This window comes from Heptranchias perlo, chromosome 18 (assembly GCF_035084215.1).
Source record: "Heptranchias perlo isolate sHepPer1 chromosome 18, sHepPer1.hap1, whole genome shotgun sequence".
NCBI lineage: Eukaryota > Metazoa > Chordata > Chondrichthyes > Hexanchiformes > Hexanchidae > Heptranchias > Heptranchias perlo.
The window spans coordinates 26,791,815-26,815,754 of NC_090342.1; the positions used below are offsets into that span (position 1 = coordinate 26,791,815).

Below are 23,940 nucleotides of genomic sequence, written 5' to 3' on the forward strand. Positions count from 1 at the left end.
CTATACTTGCTGCTCTCCAGTCTGGGAATTGAAATCTACTATACTTTTATTATTATCACTCCTTACATTTCTTTCTCTATGGCTGTAGACCATTTCAATACAGATTGTGTGGGCTCTCTCTCCAATAACAAAGGGACATCCACCATGCACATGTAAACAAATGGAAAACAGTTTTTTGAAATTACAGAATATAACTGGACACTTCAACTCGCTCACAAACAAGCCAATGACATCAAACATCACAGTATAAAATTCTAAATACAGGAATCTGTGTCATTTTTAAAAATTTACTCATCACCATGCTAACACACTTGCTATTTTCTGGTCATGTTTCTTATTTCTGTTGGTAGGATCTTGCTGTGTACATATTAGCTGCCGTGTTTCCTACATTACTACAGTGATTACAATTCGAAAGTACTTCACTGGCTATGAAGCGCTTTGGGGCTGTGAAAAACATCTTTTGTTTATTTCCAAACCCTGACAATTCTTCAAGTGCAGTGACAACAATGCTCATATAAAGCAAATGAACACATTTATATCACTGAACATTCTCTTTATCTCAAAAAAATCAGCTGCAATGAGTCTAGAAGAAAATAAATCTTCACATAAGAGAACAATTGGGCATGCTCAAAAAAGTTGCTTTGGGAAAAATTAAAAGTTTTTATAAGTTACATTTTAGCAGCTTATTATCTATAATTTTGAGCACAAACACACCTGTAACCACAGCTTTCAGGAATCCTGGGATAAGAATTCATTATGAACAGTTTTTAGTTTTCATAACTAACGGCTAGCTTCTAGCGTGCGACCGCCTGAACCAAGAGGCCCTAGGCTCGACAGAAAATGGACCTTGGGTTTCATTTTAATAATTGTGGCGAGCTGACAGCGGCCCGCAGGTAAGTCCAAGGAGGGGATGAACGCGGACCGTCAGCGGCCCGCACTATTAATGCGGAGGCTGGAGGAGCACTCCAGCCAGGTTTGTCTAAAAATAAAAGCCCTGATGAATTTAGCAGTGGCCTGAACATATGTGCCATTGCACTGATAAATTCATCATTCATATGCTAATTTGATGACTGTAAAATGGGCGCAAGGATGCTGAATTTCTCTACCCATGACTTTATCTTAAAACTTTTCTGCCAGAAGTTCCTGTGCAACTATCAGTGGAGAAAGCTAGTTGCTTCTAACAGCTTTCAGTCCTACCTTGCAATCGATCTGATTCTGAAAGTGTCCAATACACCCTCAAACTGATCTGATTGGTTTATAATGAGAACCTGAATCCCAGCTACAAAAGCTGATCTTTCTTATGAAAGACCAACTGTCAACTTTCTCTCAGTTGGATAATTTGCAAGGGATGTTTGGAAAGCTCCAGCAATCTACTTTAAAAATTGCTCCAACTGTCACAATAATGCAATGGGCCAGATTTTGCTCTAAAAATAACAGCGAGGCTAACAGCGTTCACCATTATTTCAGTGCAAATGGTAGAGCAGCTTCCGGTGACCGCACATGTGCAATCAAACGCGGAAATCCGGAAGTTGCTCTAGCAGATGCCCTGCTCCTCCGTAAGCTTCGCAGGAAGGGCATCTTTTTGGCTAACTCACTGTTCAAATGGAACGGCGTGAAGTTCCTGCACTGCCCTGATGGATACAAAGTAATCGCACCAAAAAAAGGTACATCAAGTTATTTAAGTCTAAGTACCCTTTTTAATGGCGTGGTAAGTCTTAATGACTGCCAAGCAACCCCTCTGGCACTAAAAATTAACTTTTACAAATGTGGGATCTCATTCATTCAGATTTCAATTGCTGTTGGACATTTAAAAACAAAAAAATAACTTTTTAAAACTTTTTCTTTTTTTATTTCTGTCTCTTAAATCAATATTTCTTACTCTCTCTCTTTCATTTTCTGTACCTGATTTGACAATGAATTTACTATTCACTAACTTACATTTCCTGGTTCAGTCTCTGCCTGGCTTATTAACAATCAGATTGGTTATGGGGATAGACAGTTGCTTGTCCCATTCACACAGGTCTCAGATGCCCTGTTGAGGGCGATGGGCTGGATTCAGCCCCCATGAGAGGAACATGCAGTGTAAAAAAAACAAGAAAAGTTCATGGCTAAGTGCAAGCTTAACGAGCTCACAGCAAAATCCAGCCCATATCCATGCAATATAGTAGCCTCCGTATGGCTTCTACAGTAGTATTTTTAATGAGAGAATATTTTACACTCCATTTAAGAATCTTATGAAAGGTCAACAGCCTGAAATTTAGCTCTGTTTTGTAAGATGCTTGTAAACAATTTTACAACACCAAGTTATAGTCCAACAATTTTATTTGAAATTCACAAGCTTTCGGAGGCTTCCTCCTTCCTCAGGTGAATGTGGAAATGAAATCCTCGAACCCTTCGCATTTATAAATCACAGAACAATACCTGGTGATTACAGATAGTCTTTCCAACTGCCCGTTGCCAAGGCAATCACAGTGTGCAGACAGACAGGTGTTACCTACAGGGCCACCGAATATACAAACAACCAAAAAAAAGAGTGGGGCAGAAACATAGAAACATCCGGAAGGAAGAGAAAGACAGCAAATGACCCGTTATATTAAAAACAGATAACTTTTGTTCGCTGGTGGGGTTACGTGTAGCGTGACATGAACCCAAGATCCCGGTTGAGGCCGTCCTCATGGGTGCGGAACTTGGCTATCAACTTCTGCTCGACGATTTTGTGTTGTCGTGTGTCTCGAAGGCCGCCTTGGAGTACGCTTACCCGAAGGTCAGTGGCTGAATGTCCTTGACCGCTGAAGTGTTCCCCGACTGGGAGGGAACCCTCCTGTCTGGTGATTGTTGCGCGGTGTCCATTCATCTGTCGTCGCAGCGTCTGCATGGTCTCGCCAATGTACCATGCTCTGGGGCATCCTTTCCTGCAACGTATGAGGTAGACAACGTTGGCCGAGTCACAGGAGTATGAACCATGCACCTAGTGGGTGGTGTCCTCTCGTGAGATGGTGGTATCTGTGTCGATGATCTGGCATATCTTGCAGAGGTTACCGTGGCAGGGTTGTGTGGTGTCGTGGACGCTGTTCTCCTGAAAGCTGGGTAATTTGCTGCGAACGATGATCTGTTTGAGGTTGGTTGGCTGTTTAAAGGCGAGTAGTGGAGGTGTGGGGATGGCCATAGCGAGGTGTTCGTCGTCATTGATGACACGTTGAAGGCTGCGGAGAACATGGCGTAGTTTCTCCGCTCCGGGGAAGTACTGGACGACGAAGGGTACTCTGTTGGTTGCGTCCCGTGTTAGTCTTCTGAGGAGGTCTATGCGATTCTTCGCTGTGGCCCATCGGAACTGTCGATCGACGAGTCGAGCGTCATATCCCGTTCTTACTAGGGCGTCTTTCAGCGTCTGTAGGTGTCCATCGCGTTCCTCCTCATCTGAGCAGACCCTGTGTATTCGCAGGCCTGTCCATATGGGATGGCCTCTTTGACGCGGTTAGGGTGGAAGCTGGAAAAGTGGAGCATCGTGAGGTTGTCTGTGGGCTTGCGGTAGAGTGAGGTGCTGAGGTGCCCGTCTTTGATGGAGATTTGTGTGTCCAAGAAAGAAACTGATTCTGAGGAGTAGTCCATGGTGAGCTTGATGGTGGGATGGAACTTGTTGATGTTATCGTGTAGTCTCTTTAGTGATTCTTCGCCATGGGTCCATAGAAAGAAAATGTCGTCGATGTATCTGGTGTATAGTGTTGGTTGGAGGTCCTGTGTAGTGAAGAAGTCGTGCTCGAACTTGTGCATGAAAATGTTGGCGTATTGGGGTGCGAATTTGGTCCCCATGGCTGTTCCGTGTGTTTGGGTAAAGAACTGGTTATCGAAGGTGAAGACATTGTGATCCAGGATGGCGTCTGGAGATTGGCTTTTGTTGGTGTTGAGTATTGATGCTGTCGCAGCGATGCCGTCATCGTGGGGGATACTGGTGTAGAGTGCCGAGACGTCCATCGTGGTGAGAAGTGTTCCTGGTTCAACTGGTCCGTGGGTGCTGAGTTTTTGTAGGAAGTCTGTAGTGTCGCGACAGAAGCTGGGGGTTTCAGGATGCCCTCGATGTATCCAGAGAGGTTCTCACACAGGGTTCCGTTGCCTGATACGATAGGACGTCCGGGTGTGTTGGCTTTGTGTATCTTTGGGAGGCAGTAGAAGTCTCCCACGCGGGGAGTACGTGGGATGAGAGCGCGTAGCATGCTTTGAAGATCTGGATCGATGGTCTTAATCAGTTTGTTGAGCTGGTGGATGTGTTCTTTGGTCGGATTTGTGGGTAACCGTCTGTAGTGTTCCTGGTTGTCCAGTTGTCGGTATGCTTCCTTGCAATAGTCCGTTCTGTTCTGTATGACGATGGCTCCTCCTTTGTCCGCTGGTTTGATGACGATGTTGCGGTTGGTCTTGAGAGCGTTGATGGCATTGCGTTGTGCTCGGGTGACATTCTGGACTGTCTTCTGAGTGCGGCTGATGAATCTGGCATTGACGCATTTCCTGACAGCTTGAGCATACATGTCAAGCTGAGGGCAGTGACCCTCCGGAGGAGTCCAGTTTGACTCTTCTTCGGTTGCTATACCGCGGATCCCTCTGTCTGCTGTTCCGGATCGTTGATTGTCTCATTGGGTTCGCTGCTGAAATCTTGGGATTTGTGGAAGAATTCCCGGAGCCTCATTCTCCTGATGAATTCCTCTATGTCCGCCGCGAGACTAATGGGGTCCATTTTGGTAGTGGGGCAGAAATTGAGCCCTCGGCTGAGAACTTCGATTTCGTCTGGTTGAAGGGTGCCTGACCTCCTGAGTGTTTCCAGCGTTTTTATTTCAGATTTCCAGCATCCGCAGTATTTTGCTTTTGTTCCCACTCTCCCCCTCTTCAATTACGTTGGGTATTTGCATTTTATTATTTCCAGCTATCAAATTCACTGTGCTGAACTTTCTTCAATTCCTATAGTAGTAAGGAATCTTACAACACCAGGTTATAGTCCTGATGTGGAGATGCCGGTGATGGACTGGGGTTGACAATTGTAAACAATTTTACAACACCAAGTTATAGTCCAGCAATTTTATTTTAAATTCACAAGCTTTCGGAGCTTTCCTCCCACTCACCTGACGAAGGAGGTTAGCTCCAAAAGCTTGTGATTTTCAAATAAAACTGTTGGACTATAACCTGGTGTTGTAAGATTCCTTACATTTGTCCACCCCAGTCCATCACCGGCATCTCCACAACATTCCTATAGTAGTGCAGTGGTATTTAGACGTCTGTTAAATATTTACAGTTTGCTGTAATTTTCTTGACTGCGTTAACAAAGTGAGAAAAGTTAAATCAGCAGCGAAACAGTCGCAGAGACCCGTTGCACGACCGATTAGCAGAGAGTGAGATGTACACACACACCCCCGGGCAGGGCCACGTTGCCGGTTTGTTTGAAATGATGTCTGAGGAACGCAAACATCTTTTGCTGCGAGTGAATGATTCGTCGTGCAAGATTTTCAAAGCGCGCGCGCGCGCCCCGCCCTGTGTACAACCGGGAGCTGAGAGTCCCTCTTCACACCTCCGGCACTCGCGCTTCTCTCTGGTGCGGCGTGTCCTCGGGCGGGAGCCGTACACTGCGCGAGACTCCCCGCTGTGAAGATGGCGGCGGGCGCGGACTCAATCGCTTCTCCCTCCCCCTCGGCGCCGCGCTCGTATCGCGGGTGTTAGTCGACACCGTCATCAATATTCCGGGGACCCAGTCACATCCTCTGTCCGATCGACTGTGAACCGGTGCGGGAGCAGCACCGCGACAGGTAACCCGGGGGGAAGGGGGTGGAGAGAGAGACTAGGCCCGGTCCCCGGTCGTGGGGCTGTGATATAAATGGAGACCGAGCGGCGCTCTGTTTATTCCCAACTTGTGCCTGTTGGAGGAAACGTGAAGTGATTGCTGATTCGGTGTCCAAACCCAGGCTAATTATCCTCCTCATTAAAAAGTTATGCGTGGACTGGCTTTCGTGCCTGAGCGCTGCAATTTCCGGTGTTCAAACATTTTTCTCAAGTCAGGATTAGTCTTGGTGTTTGTACCTCTTCCTTTTATTTTCCAGTCTGATGTCAGTAGCATTTTAAAATTGGAAATTAGATTTAAACGACTCCTCTGGACAGGAAAGAAAACTTGCATTTGCGTTTCAGGTCCCAAAGTGCTTTACAGCCAATTAAGTGCTTTTGAAGTGCAGTCACTGTTGTAATAAGAACATAAGAAATTGGAGCAGGAGTAGGCCAATCGGCCCCTCGAGCCTGCTCCGCCATTCAATAAGATCATGGCTGATCTGATCCCAACCACAAATCTAAAGAACACAAGAAGTAGGAGCAGGACCCGGCCACACAGCCCCTGGGCCCTCTCCGCCACCCACAGGGCATTGACCGATCCGAACTCAGCTTCATGTCCAATTTCCTGCCCGCTCCCCATAACCCCTAATTCCCTTTACTTCGAGAAAACTGTCTATTTCTGTTTTAAATTTATCTAATGATGTAGCTTCCACAGCTTCCTGGGGCAGCAAATTCCACAGACCTACCACCCTCTGAGTGAAGAAGTTTCTCCTCATCTCAGTTTTGAAAGAGCAGCCCCTTATTCTAAGATTATGCCCCCTAGTTCTAGTTTCACCCACCTTTGGGAACATCCTCACCGCATCTACCCGATCAAGCCCCTTCACAATCTTATATGTTTCAATAAGATCGCCTCTCATTCTTCTGAACTCCAATGAGTAGAGTCCCAATCTACTCAACCTCTCCTCATATGTCCGCCCCCTCATCCCCGGGATTAACCGAGTGAACCTTCTTTGTACTGCCTCGAGAGCAAGTATGTCTTTTCTTAAGTATGGAGACCAAAACTGTATGCAGTATTCCAGGTGCGGTCTCACCAATACCCTATATAACTGCAGCAATACCTCCCTGTTTTTATATTCTATCCCCCTAGCAATAAAAGCCAACATTCCGTTGGTTTTCTTGATCACCTGCTGCACCTGCATACCAACTTTTTGATTTTCTTGCACTAGGACCCCCAGATCCCTTTGTACTGCAGTACTTTCCAGTCTCTCGCCATTAAGAAAATAACTTGCTCTCTGATTTTTCCTGCCAAAGTGCATAACCTCACATTTTCCAATATTATATTGCATCTGCCAAATCTCCGCCCACTCACCCAGCTTGTCTATATCCCCCTGCAGGTTTTTTATGTCCTCCTCACTCTCTACTTTCCCTCCCATCTTTGTATCATCTGCAAATTTTGATATGTTGCACTCGGTCCCCTCCTCCAAATCGTTAATATAGATTGTAAAGAGTTGGGGACCCAGCACCGACCCCTGTGGAACACCACTGGTCACTGGTTGCCAGTCCGAAAATGAACCATTTATCCCAACTCTCTGCTTCCTGTTCGATAACCAATCCTCCACCCATGCCAGAATGTTACCCCCAATCCCGTGATTTTTTATCTTAAGTAATAATCTTTTATGTGGCACCTTGTCGAATGCCTTCTGGAAGTCTAAATACACTATGTCCACTGGTTCCCCTTTATCCACCCTGTACGTTATATCCTCAAAGAACTCAAGCAAATTTGTCAGACATGACTTCCCCTTCATAAAGCCATGCTGACTTTGTCCTATTAAATTATGCTTATCTAAATGTTCCGTTACTGTCTCCTTAATAATAGACTCCAAAATTTTACCCACCACAGATGTTAAGCTAACTGGCCTATAATTTCCAGCCTTCTGCCTACTACCCTTTTTAAATAACGGTGTTACATTCGCAGTTTTCCAATCTGCCGGGACCTCTCCTGAGTCCAGGGAATTTTGGAAAACTATCACCAAAGCATCCACAATCCCTACTGCCACTTCCCTCAAGACCCTAGGATGGAAGCCATCAGGTCCAGGGGATTTATCCGCTTTGAGTCCCATTATTTTACTGAGTACCATCTCCTGAGTGATTTTAATCGTATTTCGCTCCTCCCCCCGTAGAGTCCCCTGTTTGTCCAGTGTTGGGATATTCTTAGTGTCCTCTACTGTAAAGACTGAAACAAAATATTTGTTCAGCATTTTTGCCATCTCCATGTTTCCCACCATTAATTTCCCGGTCTCATCCTCTAAGGGACCTACGTTTGCCTTAGCCACCCTTTTTCTTTTTATATAACTATAGAAACTCTTGCTATCTGTTTTTATATTTTTTGCTAATTTCTTTTCATAATCTAACTTCCCTTTCTTAATCAATCCTTTAGTTACTTTTTGCTGTCTTTTGAAGAATTCCCAATCTTCTATCCTCCCACTAAGTTTGGCTACCTTATATGTCCTTGTTTTTAGTCGGATACTGTCCTTGATTTCTTTACTTAGCCACGGATGGCTGTCATTTCTTTTACACCCTTTTTTCCTCAGTGGAATATATTTATTTTGAAAGTTGTAAAATAACTCCTTAAATGAACACCACTGCTCATGTACCGTCTTACCCTTTAATCTATTTTCCCAGTCCACTTTAATCAATTCCGCTCTCATACCATCATAGTCTCCTTTATTCAAGCTCAGTACGCTTGTTTGAGAATCAACCTTCTCACCCTCTAATTGGATATGGAATTCAACCATGTTGTGGTCGCTCGTTCCAAGGGGATCCTTAACTAGGACATTATTAATTAATCCTGACTCATTACACAGGACCAGGTCCAAGGTTGCCTGCCCCCTTGTAGGATCAGTTACATACTGCTCAAGAATCCATCCCTGATGCACTCAATGAACTCGTCCTCAAGGCTGCTCTGCCCAATTTGATTTGTCCAGTTAATATGATAATTAAAATCCCCCATAATTATAGCTGTTCCCTTATTACATGCCCCGACTATTTCCTGATTAATACTTCTTCCAGCAGAGTTGCAACTATTAGGAGGCCTATATACTACGCCCACTAATGTTTTTTTCCCCTTATTATTTCTTATCTCCACCCAAACTGTTTCATTATCTTGATGCTTTGTCCCAATATCATTTATCTGTATTACAGTGATTCCTTCCTTTATTAACATAGCCACCCCACCTCCCCTTCCTTCCTGCCTGTCCTTCCTGATTGTTAAATACCCTGGCATATTTAATTCCCAGTCGTTGTCACCCTGCAGCCATGTTTCTGTAATGGCCACAAGATCATACCCATACGTAGTTATTTGTGCCGTTAACTCGTCCATTTTGTTACGAATGCTACGTGCATTCAAATCTGTTTTGTGACGCTTAGTTCCTGCTTTTTCCTTTTTTAGCACTTTACCTATTACTCCATACCTTCTGTCCCTTCCTGTTACGCTTTCCTCTCTCTCCCTGCTCAGGTTCCCAACCCCCTGCCACTTTAGTTTAAACCCTCCCCAACAGCACTAGCAAACACTCCTCCTAGGACAGCGGTCCCGGCCCTGCCCAGGTGCAGACCGTCCGGTTTGTACTGGTCCCACCTCCCCCAGAACCGTTTCCAGTGTCCCAGGAATTTGAATCCCTCCCCCTTGCACCATTCCTCTAGCCACGTATTCATTTGAAATATCCTCCTATTTCTACTCTGACTAGCACGTGGCACTGGCAGCAATCCTGAGATTACTACCTTTGAGGTCCTATTTTTTAATTTACCTCCTAACTCCCTATATTCTGCTAAGGAAACGCGGCAGCCAATTTATGCACAGTAAGCTCCACAAACAGCATTGAGTTGATGACCAGATAATCTGTTTTAGTGATGTTGAAAAAGGGATAAATATTGGCTAGGACACCGGGGAGAACTTCCCTGCTCTTCTTCAAAATAGTGCCATGGGATCTTTTACATTGACCTGAGAGGGCAGACCGGTCCTTGGATTAACATCTCGTCCGAAAGAAAGCACTTCCGACTCCCTCAATACTGCACTGAGTGGATTATGTGCTTAAGTCTGGAGTGGGGCTTGAACCCATGACCTTCTGACTCCGAGGATAAGTGCTACCACTGAGCCACGGCTGTGTAAACTGAAGCAATATAGCTATATATCTGCTAATTAAAGCTCTGCTTTCTAGGTTTCAAATAAATAGAGTTTGATAATGTTTTGACAATTGTTAATTACACTGAATTATCTAACACTAAGGCTACCCTTTTGCTTAAATCTGGCTGCTCTAAATTGTGGGAAGGTGTAATGGGAAGTTAACTACAATTCCTCTATGTGGGAGTACATCTGCCATGACTTGCACATCTAACTTTCAGATCCAGGCATTATAGATGCACAGCTGTAGATTGAGAATTGCTGCCATTTAAATTTATGATGTGGAAATGCCGGTGATGGACTGGGGTGGACAAATGTAAGGAATCTTACAACACCAGGTTATAGTCCAACAATTTTATTTTAAAATCACAAGCTTTTGGAGATTATCTCCTTCGTCGAGTGAGTGAGTGAAAGGTTCTCAAATCGCATATCTTATATTAGGCTGGGACACGCTCACACCAATCAAAGGTGTCGTTGGTGTTCAGACAGGTTAGCCACGGAAAACAGTTCTGAATACACAATGGGTCAGATTACAAAGCCAGAGAGAGAGAGAGAGAGTGTCCAGTTGTATTAAAAACAGATAACTTTTTTTTTCCTTGCTGGTGGGGTTACGTGTAGCGTGACATGAACCCAAAATCCCGGTTGAGGCCGTCCTCATTGGTGCGGAACTTGGCTATCAATTTCTGCTCGACGATTTTGCATTGTCGTGTGTCTCGAAGGCCGCCTTGGAGAACACTTACCCGAAGATCGGTGGCTGAATGTCCTTGACTGCTAAAGTGTTCCCCGACTGGGAGGGAGCCCTCCTGTCTGGCGATTGTTATTGGCGAGACCATGCAGACACTGCGACAACGGATGAACGGACACCGCGCAACAATCGCCAGACAGGAGGGTTCCCTCCCAGTCAGGGAACACTTCAGCAGTCAAGGACATTCAGCCACCGATCTTCGGGTAAGCGTTCTCCAAGGCGGCCTTCGAGACACACGACAACGCAAAATCGTCGAGCAGAAATTGATAGCCAAGTTCCGCACCCATGAGGACGGCCTCAACCGGGATCTTGGGTTCATGTCACGCTACACGTAACCCCACCAGCAAGGGAAAAAAAAGTTATCTGTTTTTAATACAACTGGACATTCTCTCTCTCTCTCTGCCTTTCAGGTCTCTTTCTCTCTCTGGCTTTGTAATCTGACCCATTGTGTATTCAGAACTGTTTTCCGTGGCTAACCTGTCTGAACACCAACGACACCTTTGATTGGTGTGAGCGTGTCCCAGCCTAATATAAGATATGCACTTTGAAAACCTTTCACTCACTCACTCACCTGATGAAGGAGATAATCTCCGAAAGCTTGTGATTTTAAAATAAAATTGTTGGACTATAACCTGGTGTTGTAAGATTCCTTACATTTAAATTTATGAAAGTTTCTATTGTGTATAGTTTTACTTTACATGTGGCAGTCTGACACTGTTTGCTTAAGCAGACACTTAACTCCTTGGCTTAATAGTAACTCTCTCACCCTGCATCAGAAGGTTGTAGCTTCAAGGCCCACTGCAGGATTTGATTATGTTCTAAACTCATGCTTTTGTGCAGTACTGAAGAAGTGGTGCATTGTCAGCTGTTAAACTGAGGCCCTGTTTGCCCACTCAGGTGGACGGAAACGATCCCACTGTATCGTTCAAAGGCGTACAGGGGAATTCTTCCAGTGTCCTGGCCAACATTTATCCCTGAACCAACATCACCAAAACAGATTAATTGGATAGTTATCTCATTACTGTTTGTGGGACCTTGCTGTGAAAAAAAAATTGGCTTCCACTTTTGCCTACATAACAACAGTGACTACACTTCAGAAGTAACTGTGGCTGTGAATTCTTTGGGACATCCCAAGGATGTGAAAGGTGCTAATATAAATGTAAGTTCTTTCTGTTAAAATGGACTGATTGTCATAGGTATAACAAATATGTTGACTTATTTCAGAATAATTGTAAATAAAAGCAATGAACCTGTAGTTTAAGCTCCTCCAACCAATTTTCAATGCACTATCTGGAGGGAAGTTCTGTGTTATGAACCCAGTTTCTCTCAAGTCTGAGTGGCAAGGTTAAAATATTGGTGTGATTCCTCGCTCTGTAGAGAAACACAAATGCAGGAATTTCCTTCCTCTCTACCCCCCACAGCCAAAATAACTTGTTCTGAATTTTAAATTCTTTTGATTCTTAATTAATTTATCTTTGTGAAAATATTATTTTGATGTGTTCTGTTGATCAGATTGTTATGTGTTGTGTTTTCAATACAGTAATTAATTGAAGATTATTGCTTTTGAAGCACAGCAGAGTTGAGAGTTATTGTAAAAATAGTCTCATTTTAATTTCAAAATTGGAACTTTTGAGTTACTGCACTGAATTGTCTAACAATAAGGCTACCATTTTATTTGTATCTGTCCCCTTTAAAATGGTGGGTTTGGGGGGGGGCGCACAGGGTAAAGGGAACTCAACAGTACAATCTTTCTGTATCTGGGGATACATCTGCCATGACATGCATCTAGATTTGAGATCCAGGCATTATAGATGCACAGTTGTAGACTGAGAATGAGAGATACAATATCAGTGCCATTGCCATTTTTTTTGTGATTTCAGGTGAACATGAAAGATCAATAATTTATTTTTTAAGACTAGTGACCCAGTCTGGGAGCAGAAAATAACATTACTCCATTTAATAGGCAGTTATTTATTTCAAAGCCTTTGTCTACAGCTCACGCCACAAACTCTGTTCCCCAGCCCACAGATTTCATCCCCCTCCCTGGCCACATCTCGGGCTGAACCAGACTGTTCACAACCTCGGTGTCGTATTTGACCTGGAACTGAGCTTCTGACACCATATTTTTTTAATATTCATTCAAGGCTAGCATTTATTGCCCATCCCTAATTGCCCTTGAGCAGGTGGTGGTGAGGCGGCCTTTGTGATGTGATATCCTCTACATCACAATGACCGCCTGCTTCCACCTCTGTAATCTCGCCCGTCTCCGTCCCTGGCTCAGCTCATCTGCTGCTGAAACCTTCATCCTTGCTTTTGTTACCTCCAGACTCAACTATCCTTATGCTCTTCTGGCTGGTCTCCCACCTTCCATCCTCCATAACCCTAAGCTCATCCAAAACTCTGGTGCCTGATTCCTAACTCGCACCAAGTTCCGTTCATCTATCATGCCCGTCCTCGCTGATCTACGTTGGCTCCTGGTCCACCAACACCTCAATTTTAAAATTCTTATCCTCGTATTCAAACCCCTCCATGGCCTCACCCCTCCCTATCTCTGTAACCTCCTTCAGTGTCAGCTGTGGTCAGTGGGTAGCACTCTCTCCTGTGAGTCACTCCAGGGACTTGAACACAAAATCCAGGCTGATGCTCCAGTGCAGTACTGAGGGAGTGCTGCACTGTCGGAGGTGGCATCTTTCAGATGAGATGTTAAACCAAGGCCCCGTCTGCCCTCACAGATGGACATAAAAAAGGAGCAGGGGAATTCTTCCTGGTGACCTGGCCAACATTTATCCACAACCAACACCACTAAAACAGATTATCTAGTCATTATCACATTGCTGTTGTGGTAGTTTGCTCTGGGCAAATTGGCTGCCGTGTTTCCTACATTGCAACAGTGACTATACTTAAAAAAAAAAGCATTTCATTGGCTGTAAAGTGCTTTGAGACGTCCTGAGGTTGTGAAAGGCGCTATATAAAATGCAAGTCATTCTTTCAGTCCTACAACCCTCTGAGAACTCTGCGTTCCTCCAACTTTGGCCTCTTGTGCACCTCCTCCCGCTTCCTTCGCCCCACCATTGATGACTGTGCCTACAGTCATCTAGGTCCTAAGCTTTGGAATTCCCTCCCCAAACCTCTTTGCCTCTCCACCCCTCTCCCCTTCTTTAAGACGCTGCCTAAAACCTACCTCTTTGACCAAGCTTTTGGTCACCTGCCCTAATGGCTCCTCCTTTGGCTCAGTGTCAGTTTTTGTCTGATTACGCTCCTTTGAAGTGCCTTGGGATGTTTTACTACGTTAAAGATGTTATATAAATGCAAGTTGTTGATGTACAAACTTAGTAATTTACATCTGCTTGTCTTACTAACAATATATTCTTCTCAGCCAGTGATAATGTAAAGGTGGCTTATTGATATCTCCTGATTTCTGGTTGGGAAGGAACACGTGGAGATCCTGCGGACATCAGATGTAGGTGTTTATAAGTAGAAAATATTTCTTTAAAAATGTATGTATAAAAATGAGAAATAAGAAAATTTACATACCACAGACTTAATTGTTGCAGTAATGTGACGAGATGCAGATTAATGCCATAGGGGCTTTGGTATTCTTACAGTGAACTGAAATAAATGATGGCTGAGGGGTCATTAAGATAAAATTTGTTTAGTAGCTCAAGAGTACATTATAAATGAAGTTCAAGTTGCTACTGCAATCTCAGATGCCTATGTAGAGTTTCAGAATAGTGCCATTACAACCTTGTAATTAACATTATCTCATAGCTAATCCATGCAGAACATGTTAGAAATTATTTTTTAGGTCCGTGTTAGTGGGTTTTTCTGTTACCGTCACCACAAAGGGGTTGTTAATCCTTCAACAATAACTGCTGCATGATACAAGCCCGAGTGGTTATTAAATAGCAAGCTTTAATAGATTGACTCATGAACACTATTAATACAACTGTCTTCAGATTACATTAAATGACAAGCAATCAATACAACCTGATTTCCCTGGATTCAGGATGATCAGACCTGACCTCCGTGGACTGCCTGTGGCATTGGACTGCCGACTGTCCTCTCAAGAGTTCTGACTTTTTGGAGGGAGCATGCCCAATCACTGTACTATTTGGCTGCGTTGTTCTGCATATAAGCATCTCTGTCCTTATCCCAATGTGCTGACTCTGTGTAAAACAACCAAGGATGAGCCATACCATGTTAGCATGGTTCCCTTATCTCTGCTGCATAAACAGTTTGTTCCACTTCGGCCTTGCATGGCTCCCACTATGTCTACTGTTTACATAGCCTTTCATTGTTATCAGGCCTTAGGATATTTGGTATCTTAGCAATGATCCGGTATGGACTGTCACCTGACTTTGGTTGTTTTCATTATTCTAATGCCTCAGCGTTCTTTCAATGACCTCTTGGATTTTTGTAAGTTATCCTTACAGAGATGCTGTACTTCGCCCTCCTTTTAACATCTGCCCTCTTGCTAAGATGCTTGACGCTATGCGAGCCGGTATTCTTGTCTATGTTTGTTCCAAATCATATTCTTACATCGGCCTCCTCCTGAACCTGAGTGAAACCACTCTGATTCATTTTTCACTCGATCCCTCAACTCTTCTTGGCTGCCTAAGATCATCTTGAGTTTACATTTTATCAACATTAAGTTTACATAAGCACACATAGACACATACATATATATTGCTTCTAAGTTTCATTTGGTTAATACAGAAACCTGCAAACTATTATATTATCAAGAAATCATGGACTTAAAAGAATCCCCATCTCTCCTTGTGGATATTTTTGATAAGTATTATTTCTCCCTAGCCCAATTTCAGCGTTAACTCAAAGGAACCTAACCCTGATTTTTGGAAATCTAAATTACTATGGCCCTCTTTAATTTTAATCCTTCTAATCGATACCAGCGTTTCCTGATTGTTTCATTAATTTGTCAGTGCCTTGCTTAAAAGGTTTTCTCACTGTCCTGAGCCACGTTAATCATTTTATGTTGTGCTGTTGTCAAGTAACTGAGCATGTCTAAGACCCATGCATCTTCATCAAGCATTTCCGTATACTAGTTGCGTCACACGCAACATATCACAGGTAACTTTCTGCTGGCCAGTTTCTTTTTCCTCATGGTATTGGCAAATGTGTTTTCCATGGCACACTTCATATGTCCAGTAAGATTCAATCCAGTACGAGCAACTGCTTTGTTTAAAGAGTGGTTCCAATAATTCACCAGGCCATAGGCCTTTGTAATCATGATCTTCATCCTGGTCTCCATTTCCAATTGATGGCAACATACATTGTATCTTTCATGTCCATTGTAGTCATTCTTGGGCTTTCAGGTAATCTTATCAAAAGATTGGGGGGCAGGGATATCTGGAGGTTTTTGCTTATCTCCCCCTGCATGGTCCCGATGTCTCATGTAGTGGCCAGGCTATCAAGTATAGAATCCTCATTGTTCATTGTAGGTAAGGACACACATATCTCCAAGAGAAAGCTATCAGTTTACTATTCTCAACTACACTTTCCTGACATTACTAGATTGTATATTCATACCAATTGGTATATTTTGGTAAATCATGCCCAGGTGATTTATTTACCCATAATCACCTAGGGCAATGACTTTAGAAAAATTCCCATTTGGTGGTGTAATTTCTCTGTTTCTATTTTATATTCTCAATCACTTCATCTCATCCAATTTTACACATCCCATTACCTTTACCATTTCATCTCATTCATGAGCCCTGGAGAAACTTTACTGACCATTACAATATTTACTATCTGGTCCAATATCTTAATACATTTTTTGTTTATTTTACTTAAATTCTTCTTGGACTGCTTTTTATTTCCCAAAGTATCCCGCTACATTGTGCAGGAGTCCATTACATAATTTCAAAATTATCCCAATTCCAGAGAGCAATATTGTTGGACTGACAGGACTTGTCAATGTACAATTTTATTTCTCAACCAAAATACTTCCTTGATACACAGCATTGGACAGGAACCATTTAGACTGGACTCCTTTTATTTTAAAATATAATTTGAATATCCCCTTAAGCTACAGGTAAATTTTCCCTTCTTGAGTGCTTGAACCGCAACTTATCAACTTATCTTTTCAATTCCACTTTCAGAAACAAATTATGTCCAGCCTTAGTGGTTTTACAGTAGAGACAGAAGTGCTTGTAATTACTTTTGGATATATCTCCCCTGCACTCCCACCCACCCACATAAGCACTCTGTTTCGGAAAATAAATGGGTTAAAGCAAAATGTTTTCAAAAGAGGAAAAGCAGTGTGGTATATTCTTAGTTAAGTATAGAAGGGATTTGATCAAGGCTGATGATTGCTTTTCCTTCTCTATGTAATTTAGAATTTTTGAAATCCAAGCCTTAGTCCAAAACGTCACCAAGCTGTGACATCTGCCGATGCCTGCAGATAAGGTCATAAATTCTTAACATCGCTGGATCGTTTCCTGCACCAGCACTTCTCCAACAAATGTTGCTCTGTAACTTTGTGCAGCCACTTTTATGTCAAAGAACTATTCTTGGTACCTGCACCATCAACGCTCATGCGGTCCCGAAAACCATAGGCCCCGGTTTAAAAAGAAACACAGAAAATCCATTGTGGCTCTCAATTCATGATTTCATTCTGTCGCCATGGGGAAACATCCAATTAAATTATGTCAATTATTTTAAATAAATGCATAGGTTGTTGCTTGGCGAATTAAAAACAGATGTCAATGTCCTTGGAAAGGGTTAACTTCTTTGTAGAAACAAAACAACGGAGCCAGATATCATCAGACTCATGCAGCATATGTCAATGTAGCTTTCACGTAAATTTTTTAAAAAGCCTTTTGTGTTGGGAGATGACATTTCAGTTCGTTCAGGTCAGTTTTTAAAAAAAAAGAGTACTTGTGTGTGACGTTTTTATCTACAAATGTTGCAGATTAAATTCCAATTGTTTTTAATGCATTTAGCATTTATTTAAGAGGTGTCCACAATTTATTAAGTCTTAGCTAGTCCAACGACACGACATTTAGTTAATCTTTTCTTTTTTCGATCGCTTTTTCTGACCACAGTCACACACAAGATAAAAGGGGTGCTGTCAGTTTGCTAACAGCTATCACATTTCAGTACAACTAAGATGATCCCAAAATTTTCAAAATTGATGCCCTGTACTAGATAACAAGATGTCGTTCTTTGATTACAGTCACACACATTAACACCGTACACATCAATTCACACCTACCAATACTCAACGCAACTCCAATCAGGTCAATTCACGCTCACCAATACTCAACACATTAATCATTTAAGAAATTCAAAATGCCAGTTTTCTGACGTGATAATCTCATGTCCAGAATTTGAGACTCTCACATTTAAATTTATAAGAACCAGAATTTCAATGTGGCCACAATAAAAGTCTGGTTTCCACAATTTGATAGGTTAGTTAACCTCACTAACTCCAATTTTAATTCAGCAATATCAAAATTAAACACCAGACAGAACAGGTAAAATTATTATAGCACGTGCGCATTAAAACCCAATAAATGACACCGTCTTTTGTTTTGTTCGTTCTTCAAGAGTGCCTTTCCAAAAACTCTGAAAATAACTGCTTTCACAGCTAAACAAAATCTTTGTAACATTACACAAAAGAGAAAAACACATAAAAAGCATTAAAAAAGGGCCGTAGCCCACGAAATCAAAAAGAAAGCATTCAAAATGAGGATGGCTTTTTAAAGAGACAGTACACTGAAAACAAAAGAACACATTCTGTAGCATGTGACACTCTTCCTTTCTTCTTCTTGATTCCATCATAGACTACCTTTTTTTTTTACTTAAACCAAATTTCAATTTCTGATGTTTGTGACTTAACCCCATTCTGTACCGACTCAAAGTCTCAAGCTCACAATCTGTATCCTCACCCAAACCTGGTGTGGTGAAGGTCCCTTCATCTTTCCTTTGTCCTTCTTTCATCCTCACCTTTCAACCTCCCCTTCTGATTTTAAATTCCTCTCAACCCTTCTAATTCTTGTGGCTGACAACAAGACACCCGCTTTTCCAATCCTACTCTTCAATTTTCTTCTCCTTTACCAATTTCTTCATCATAGTCCCTACCTCACACAAAATCTGACAAATTTTAACAAATACAGTACAAGTTCCTATGTTCTCCTGGATATACTTTGCATCTGATTTTTACATAATTCCTTTACAGCCTCTGTCTGCTGTGAAAGGACTCCTTTTGACTCCTCGTCCTCCTGCACAATTTCTTTCCTCTTCTCTTTTGCATTTTTTTGGTTAGTGTCTTAACTAACTCTCCTAGCTGTTCTAGGTTTTCTGCTTTCTCTATCAAAGGCAAGCATGACCCTAATGATTTCTCCACGTATGTTTGGATTGTCGAACATAAACGATCCGGTGCACTCGCCATGGTTTATTTTCTCACGGGCTTGAAGGATTGTCTACCTTTAGCTCACGTGGTCACAACTACTTATTCCTCTTCCCTGTCTCATCGGAATTACTCAGTCAATTTCTTAATACTAGCTATTTTTAAATCTTTAAAACTCGGGTCCACCCAGGGACGCATTATGTTAGTGCATTTTCCTGTTACTGTCGCTACAAAAGGGCTGTTAATCCTTCAGCAATTACAGCTGCGTGATACAAGTCCGAGTGGTTATTAAATAGCGGGCTTTAGTAGGTTGACTCACAACAGTATTATAGTTATAATACAACTGTCTTCAGCTAATAAGATTCTAAATTTAGGTATGGCCGACTACAGTGGGGTGAGACAGAGACTGTCCACAGTAAATTGGGCAAATCTGTTAATGGGTAAAACGACAGAAGATCAGTGGGAGAATTTAATGTAATACAGAACCAGTTTATACCCCTAAGGGGAAAGAGCTCTACTGGCCAAAAAAAAACAGCCAGGGATGACAAAAGAGGTAAGGGACAACATAAAACTAAAAGAAAAAGCATGCAAAAAATAGCACATATCCTGGCAACTGGGAGAGATACAAAGAACAGCAAAGGGTGACAAAACAGATAAGAGCTACAAAAAAGCGAGTATGAAAAGAAACTTACAAGGGATATCAAAATCACCACAAAAAATTTTTACAATTATATTCAGAGAAAAGGGTGGTCAAGAGCAATGTGGGCCCCTTTAAAAACTGATAATGGCGAACATGTTAAATGATTACTTTGCGTCAGTATTTACAGTAGAAGAAGAGGATAGCATGCCGGAAGCCCCAAGGAAACTAATTTTGAATCAGGGAAGGGGACTCATCATAATTAATGTAAGCAAATTAACAGTAATGAAGAAAATAATGGCACTAAAGAGTGACAAATCCCTAAGACCAGATGATTTCCATCCCAGGGCTTTAAAGGAAGTAGGTGGGAACATTGTAGATGTCCTAACTATGATCTTCCAAAGTTCTCTCAATTCAGGAACCGTTCCTTTTAGATTGGAAAATTGCACGTGTCACTCTATTTAAGAAAGGTGAGAGAGGGAAACCAGGGAATTATAGACCAGTTAGCCTAACGTCTGTTGTCGGGGAAATTACGAGAGTCTATAAATTAAGGATCAAGTGACTGAACACCTTGAAAATTTTCTGTTGATCAGAGAGAGCCAGCATGGATTTGTAAAGGGTAGATCATGCCTGACGAACCTGATTGAATTTTTGGAAGAGGTGACTAAAGAAGTGGAAAGGGGAATGTCTATGGATGTTGTTTATATGGACTTCCAGAAGGCATTCAATAAATTCCCTCATAAGAGACTGTTAGCTAAAGTTGAAGCACGTGGAATTGAGGGCAAGTTATTGACCTGGTTAGGAAATTGGCTGAGCGGCAGGAGACAGAGAGTAGGATAATGGGCAGGTACTTAAATTGGCAGGATGTGACAAGTGGTGTCCCACAGGGATCTGTGTTGGGGCCTCAACTATTCACTGTATTTATTAACGACTTAGATGACTGATAGAGAGCCACATATCTAAGTTTGTCAATGACACAAAGATAGAAGGCATTGTAAGCAGTGTAGATGAAAGCATAAAATTACAGAGAGACATTAACAGATTAAGTGAATGGGCAAAACTGTGGCAAATTGATTTCAATATAGGCAAGTGTGAGGTCACCCACTTTGGACCTAAAAAGAATAGATCAGAGTACTTTCTAAATGGTGAAGAGCTCAAAACAGTGGAGGTCCAAAGAGACTTAATGGTCCATGTACATAGATCATTAAAATGTCATGGACAGGACAGAAAATAATCAAAAAGGCTAATGAAATGCCAGCCTTTATATCTAGAGGACTAGAATACAAGGGGTTAGATGTTATGCTACAGCTATACAAAGCCCTGGTTGGATCACATCTGGAGTACTGTGTACAGTTCTGGGCACCACACCTTAGGAAGGATATATTGGCCTTGGAGGGAGTGCAGCGTAGATTTACTAGAATGATACCTGGACTCCAAGGGTTAAATTACGAGGAGAGATTACACAAATTACGGTTGTATTCCCTGGAATTTAGAAGATTAAGGGGTGACTTGGAGTTTTCAAGATATTAAGTTTTCAAGATACTGATAGAGTAGGTAGAGAGAAGCTTTCCGCTGGTTGGGGAGTCTAGGACTAGGGGACATTGCCTAAAAATTAGATCTAGGACTTTCAAGAGTGAATTTAGGAAACACTTCTACGTGCAAACGGTGGTGGAAGTTTGAAACTCTCTTCCGCAAATGGCAGTTGATCCTAGCTCAATTGTTAATTTTAAATCTGAGATTGATACATTTTTGTTAACCGAAGGTATTAAGGGATATGGGACTAAGGCGAGTATGTGGAGTTAGGTCACAGATCAGCCATGATCTCATTGAATGGCGGAACAGGCTCGAGGAGCTAAATGGCCTACTCCTGTTCCTATGTTTCTATGTTCCTATTACATTAAATGACAAGCAATTAATACAACCTGATTTCGTGAGATTCAGGATTATCAGACCTGATCTCCGTGGACTGCCTGTGGCTATGGACTCCGACCATCCTCTCAAGGGCTCTAACTTTTGGGAGAGAGCATGCCCTATCTATATACTATTCGGCTACATTGTTCTGTATATAAGCATATCTGTCCTTATCTCCTGGTTGTAAATCATGCCACTGTGCTGACTCTGTAAAACAACCAAGGATGAGCCATACCATGTTAGGGTGGCTACCTTATCTCTGGTGCATAAACAGTTTGTTCCATTTCGGCCTTGCGTGGCTCCCGTCAAGTCTACTGTTTACGTAGCATTTCACTGTTATCAGGTCTTAGGGCATGTGGTGTCGTAGGAACTATCTGGTATCGGCCTGTCTCCTGATTTTGGTTGTTTTCGTCATTCTAAAGCCTCAGGATTCTTTTAATGACCTCTTAGATTTCTGTAAGCTATCCTTCTTACAGAGATGCTGAACTTCGCCCTCCTTTTAATATCCGCCCTCTTGCTAAGATGCTACGCAAGCTGGTATTCTTGTCTATGCTTGTTTCAAACCATATTCTTACAGTCCTAGAATTTTATCATATGGTTGGTGAGTTAGCAAGTGCTTTAGAATAGAGGCTTTAAAAATTGTTGTACTTCTTCCCATTCAAATTTTTGAACATCATTCAAACTGTAGTCAAAACACACTTGTTGGCTCCTGGTTTTGTTTTATTTATGATAACCATACAGATCTATTCAATATGTGTTGTAAGTCAAATAGGAAACCCAAGTGTGCTTAGCTGGTCTTCGCCAGGGCCCGACAGCAAGATGGATCAAAAGCAGAAGTTAAAGAAAATAGAAACAAATACTGATATAGAAGACTTAATCATTAGAATCCTATTCTGACTAGTTTTATCCAAGGCTAATTCATTCTAAAAGGACAGTGCTGGAACTGAGAGATAAACAAATAGCCGTAAGGCAAGTATAAGCTTCATTGCAATCTGTAATTGCTAATTTTTCTACTTCCTAGTCTTGGGATGCTGACGTCAGTTGTAGCATCACCATTGCTGTTTTGGTTGAGATTGGCTTACACCACAGATCGGGATTGAACTTGGGAATTTCTTGTTCTGGATGGCTCAGTTTTACAACCACTGTAATGCATTTTCCCACTGATGTACCAGGGGTATTGTGTATATATATCTTTCTTTCCAAATTTAATGCAAGATGATCATGCTGAACCCCCTGGAGTTTAGAACAGAATTTACTAACTCAGGATGTTTTGCACAGTAGTAATAGTATTATCTATCTCTGTCTGAAAAATCTTGTTTTACTTCAAAGAAAAATGATGCATAATAAAAATATGGTTTTAATGTGATCCCATTTGAGATACCAATCTCTACAGTACCAACATTGGAAAACCTGCTACTATCAGCACGGTGGGATCTAATCTGATTTATCCATGGCTCGTTTAAATAACTCGTAGCTCAAAATGTGATCATATTAAAAGGCCTTCGTTAGAATAAGGAAGCACAACCTGAAAGTCTTGGACCAAAGAAATCATTAATGTGAACAGCAGCATTTTCTGTGAAGTGCCCAACCCAAATTTTGATCTGAAAAGCCCTCAAAAGACAACGTGAGCTTTAAAAAAGAGTGAATTGAAGTGAAAGGAAAGATTAATAAAAGCCCGTAATTAAGTGCAACTTTTCTCCCCTGTTTTAGAGAGTGTCACATTTTTCAATGTACTTGTAAAGTTACCATTGAATATACTGGTTCATGAGTATTCTAGAGTGATTCAATATTTGTGATAACAGTGCAAGAAGGTGGGGGAGATGGGAGAGAATAGACATTTATAATTGAGGCTCCAACAAGCTTTTGAGCTGTTTGATTTATGCATTTAAATTACACTGCAGTGTTTTAGCTTAGAATAATTCCCAATGGATTTATAAATAGTCTGCCTTGAAGTCTAAAATATGTCTGTTTTTCTTCAGTCCTGTAGGACTAATAATACATTTGTTAAATGAATTTTTAGTAATTCCATGCGAACTGCAGAATTGATCATTTATAAATTATTGACTACTTAGTCTATTACATTTTCAAGTTTTTAGTGAACTCTTTAATTCTCATCTAATGCAACATGGTATTTTAATTTCTGCCTTACATATTGATTACATAATTTAGTTCCTAAAATGTAAATATTTTAGTTTGAGTTTATGGCTGTTTTTAAGGAGGTTTGTTTGCTCTCTGCAGTTACATTTAAACTATGGCTTACATTTAAACTGCAGAATGTATGTTCATGATACTACTCT

General features: G+C 41.8%; 1 protein-coding gene across 2 annotated transcripts in view; it reads left to right on the forward strand.

The window, feature by feature from the left end:
• The first annotated feature begins 5,569 nt into the window (after positions 1-5,569).
• The window catches only part of tmem168b (transmembrane protein 168b), a 57,725-nt gene continuing 39,354 nt past the window's right edge, over positions 5,570-23,940 (forward strand). The window contains exons 1-2 of one of the 2 annotated variants that reach the window (XM_067999562.1): positions 5,570-5,786; positions 14,098-14,181. In XM_067999562.1, coding sequence (XP_067855663.1) covers positions 14,180-14,181 — 2 coding nt within the window. In that variant the 5' untranslated portion in view covers positions 5,570-5,786; positions 14,098-14,179. The remainder of the gene's footprint in view (positions 5,787-14,097; positions 14,182-23,940) is intronic. The other variant, XM_067999563.1, reaches the window with a different exon arrangement.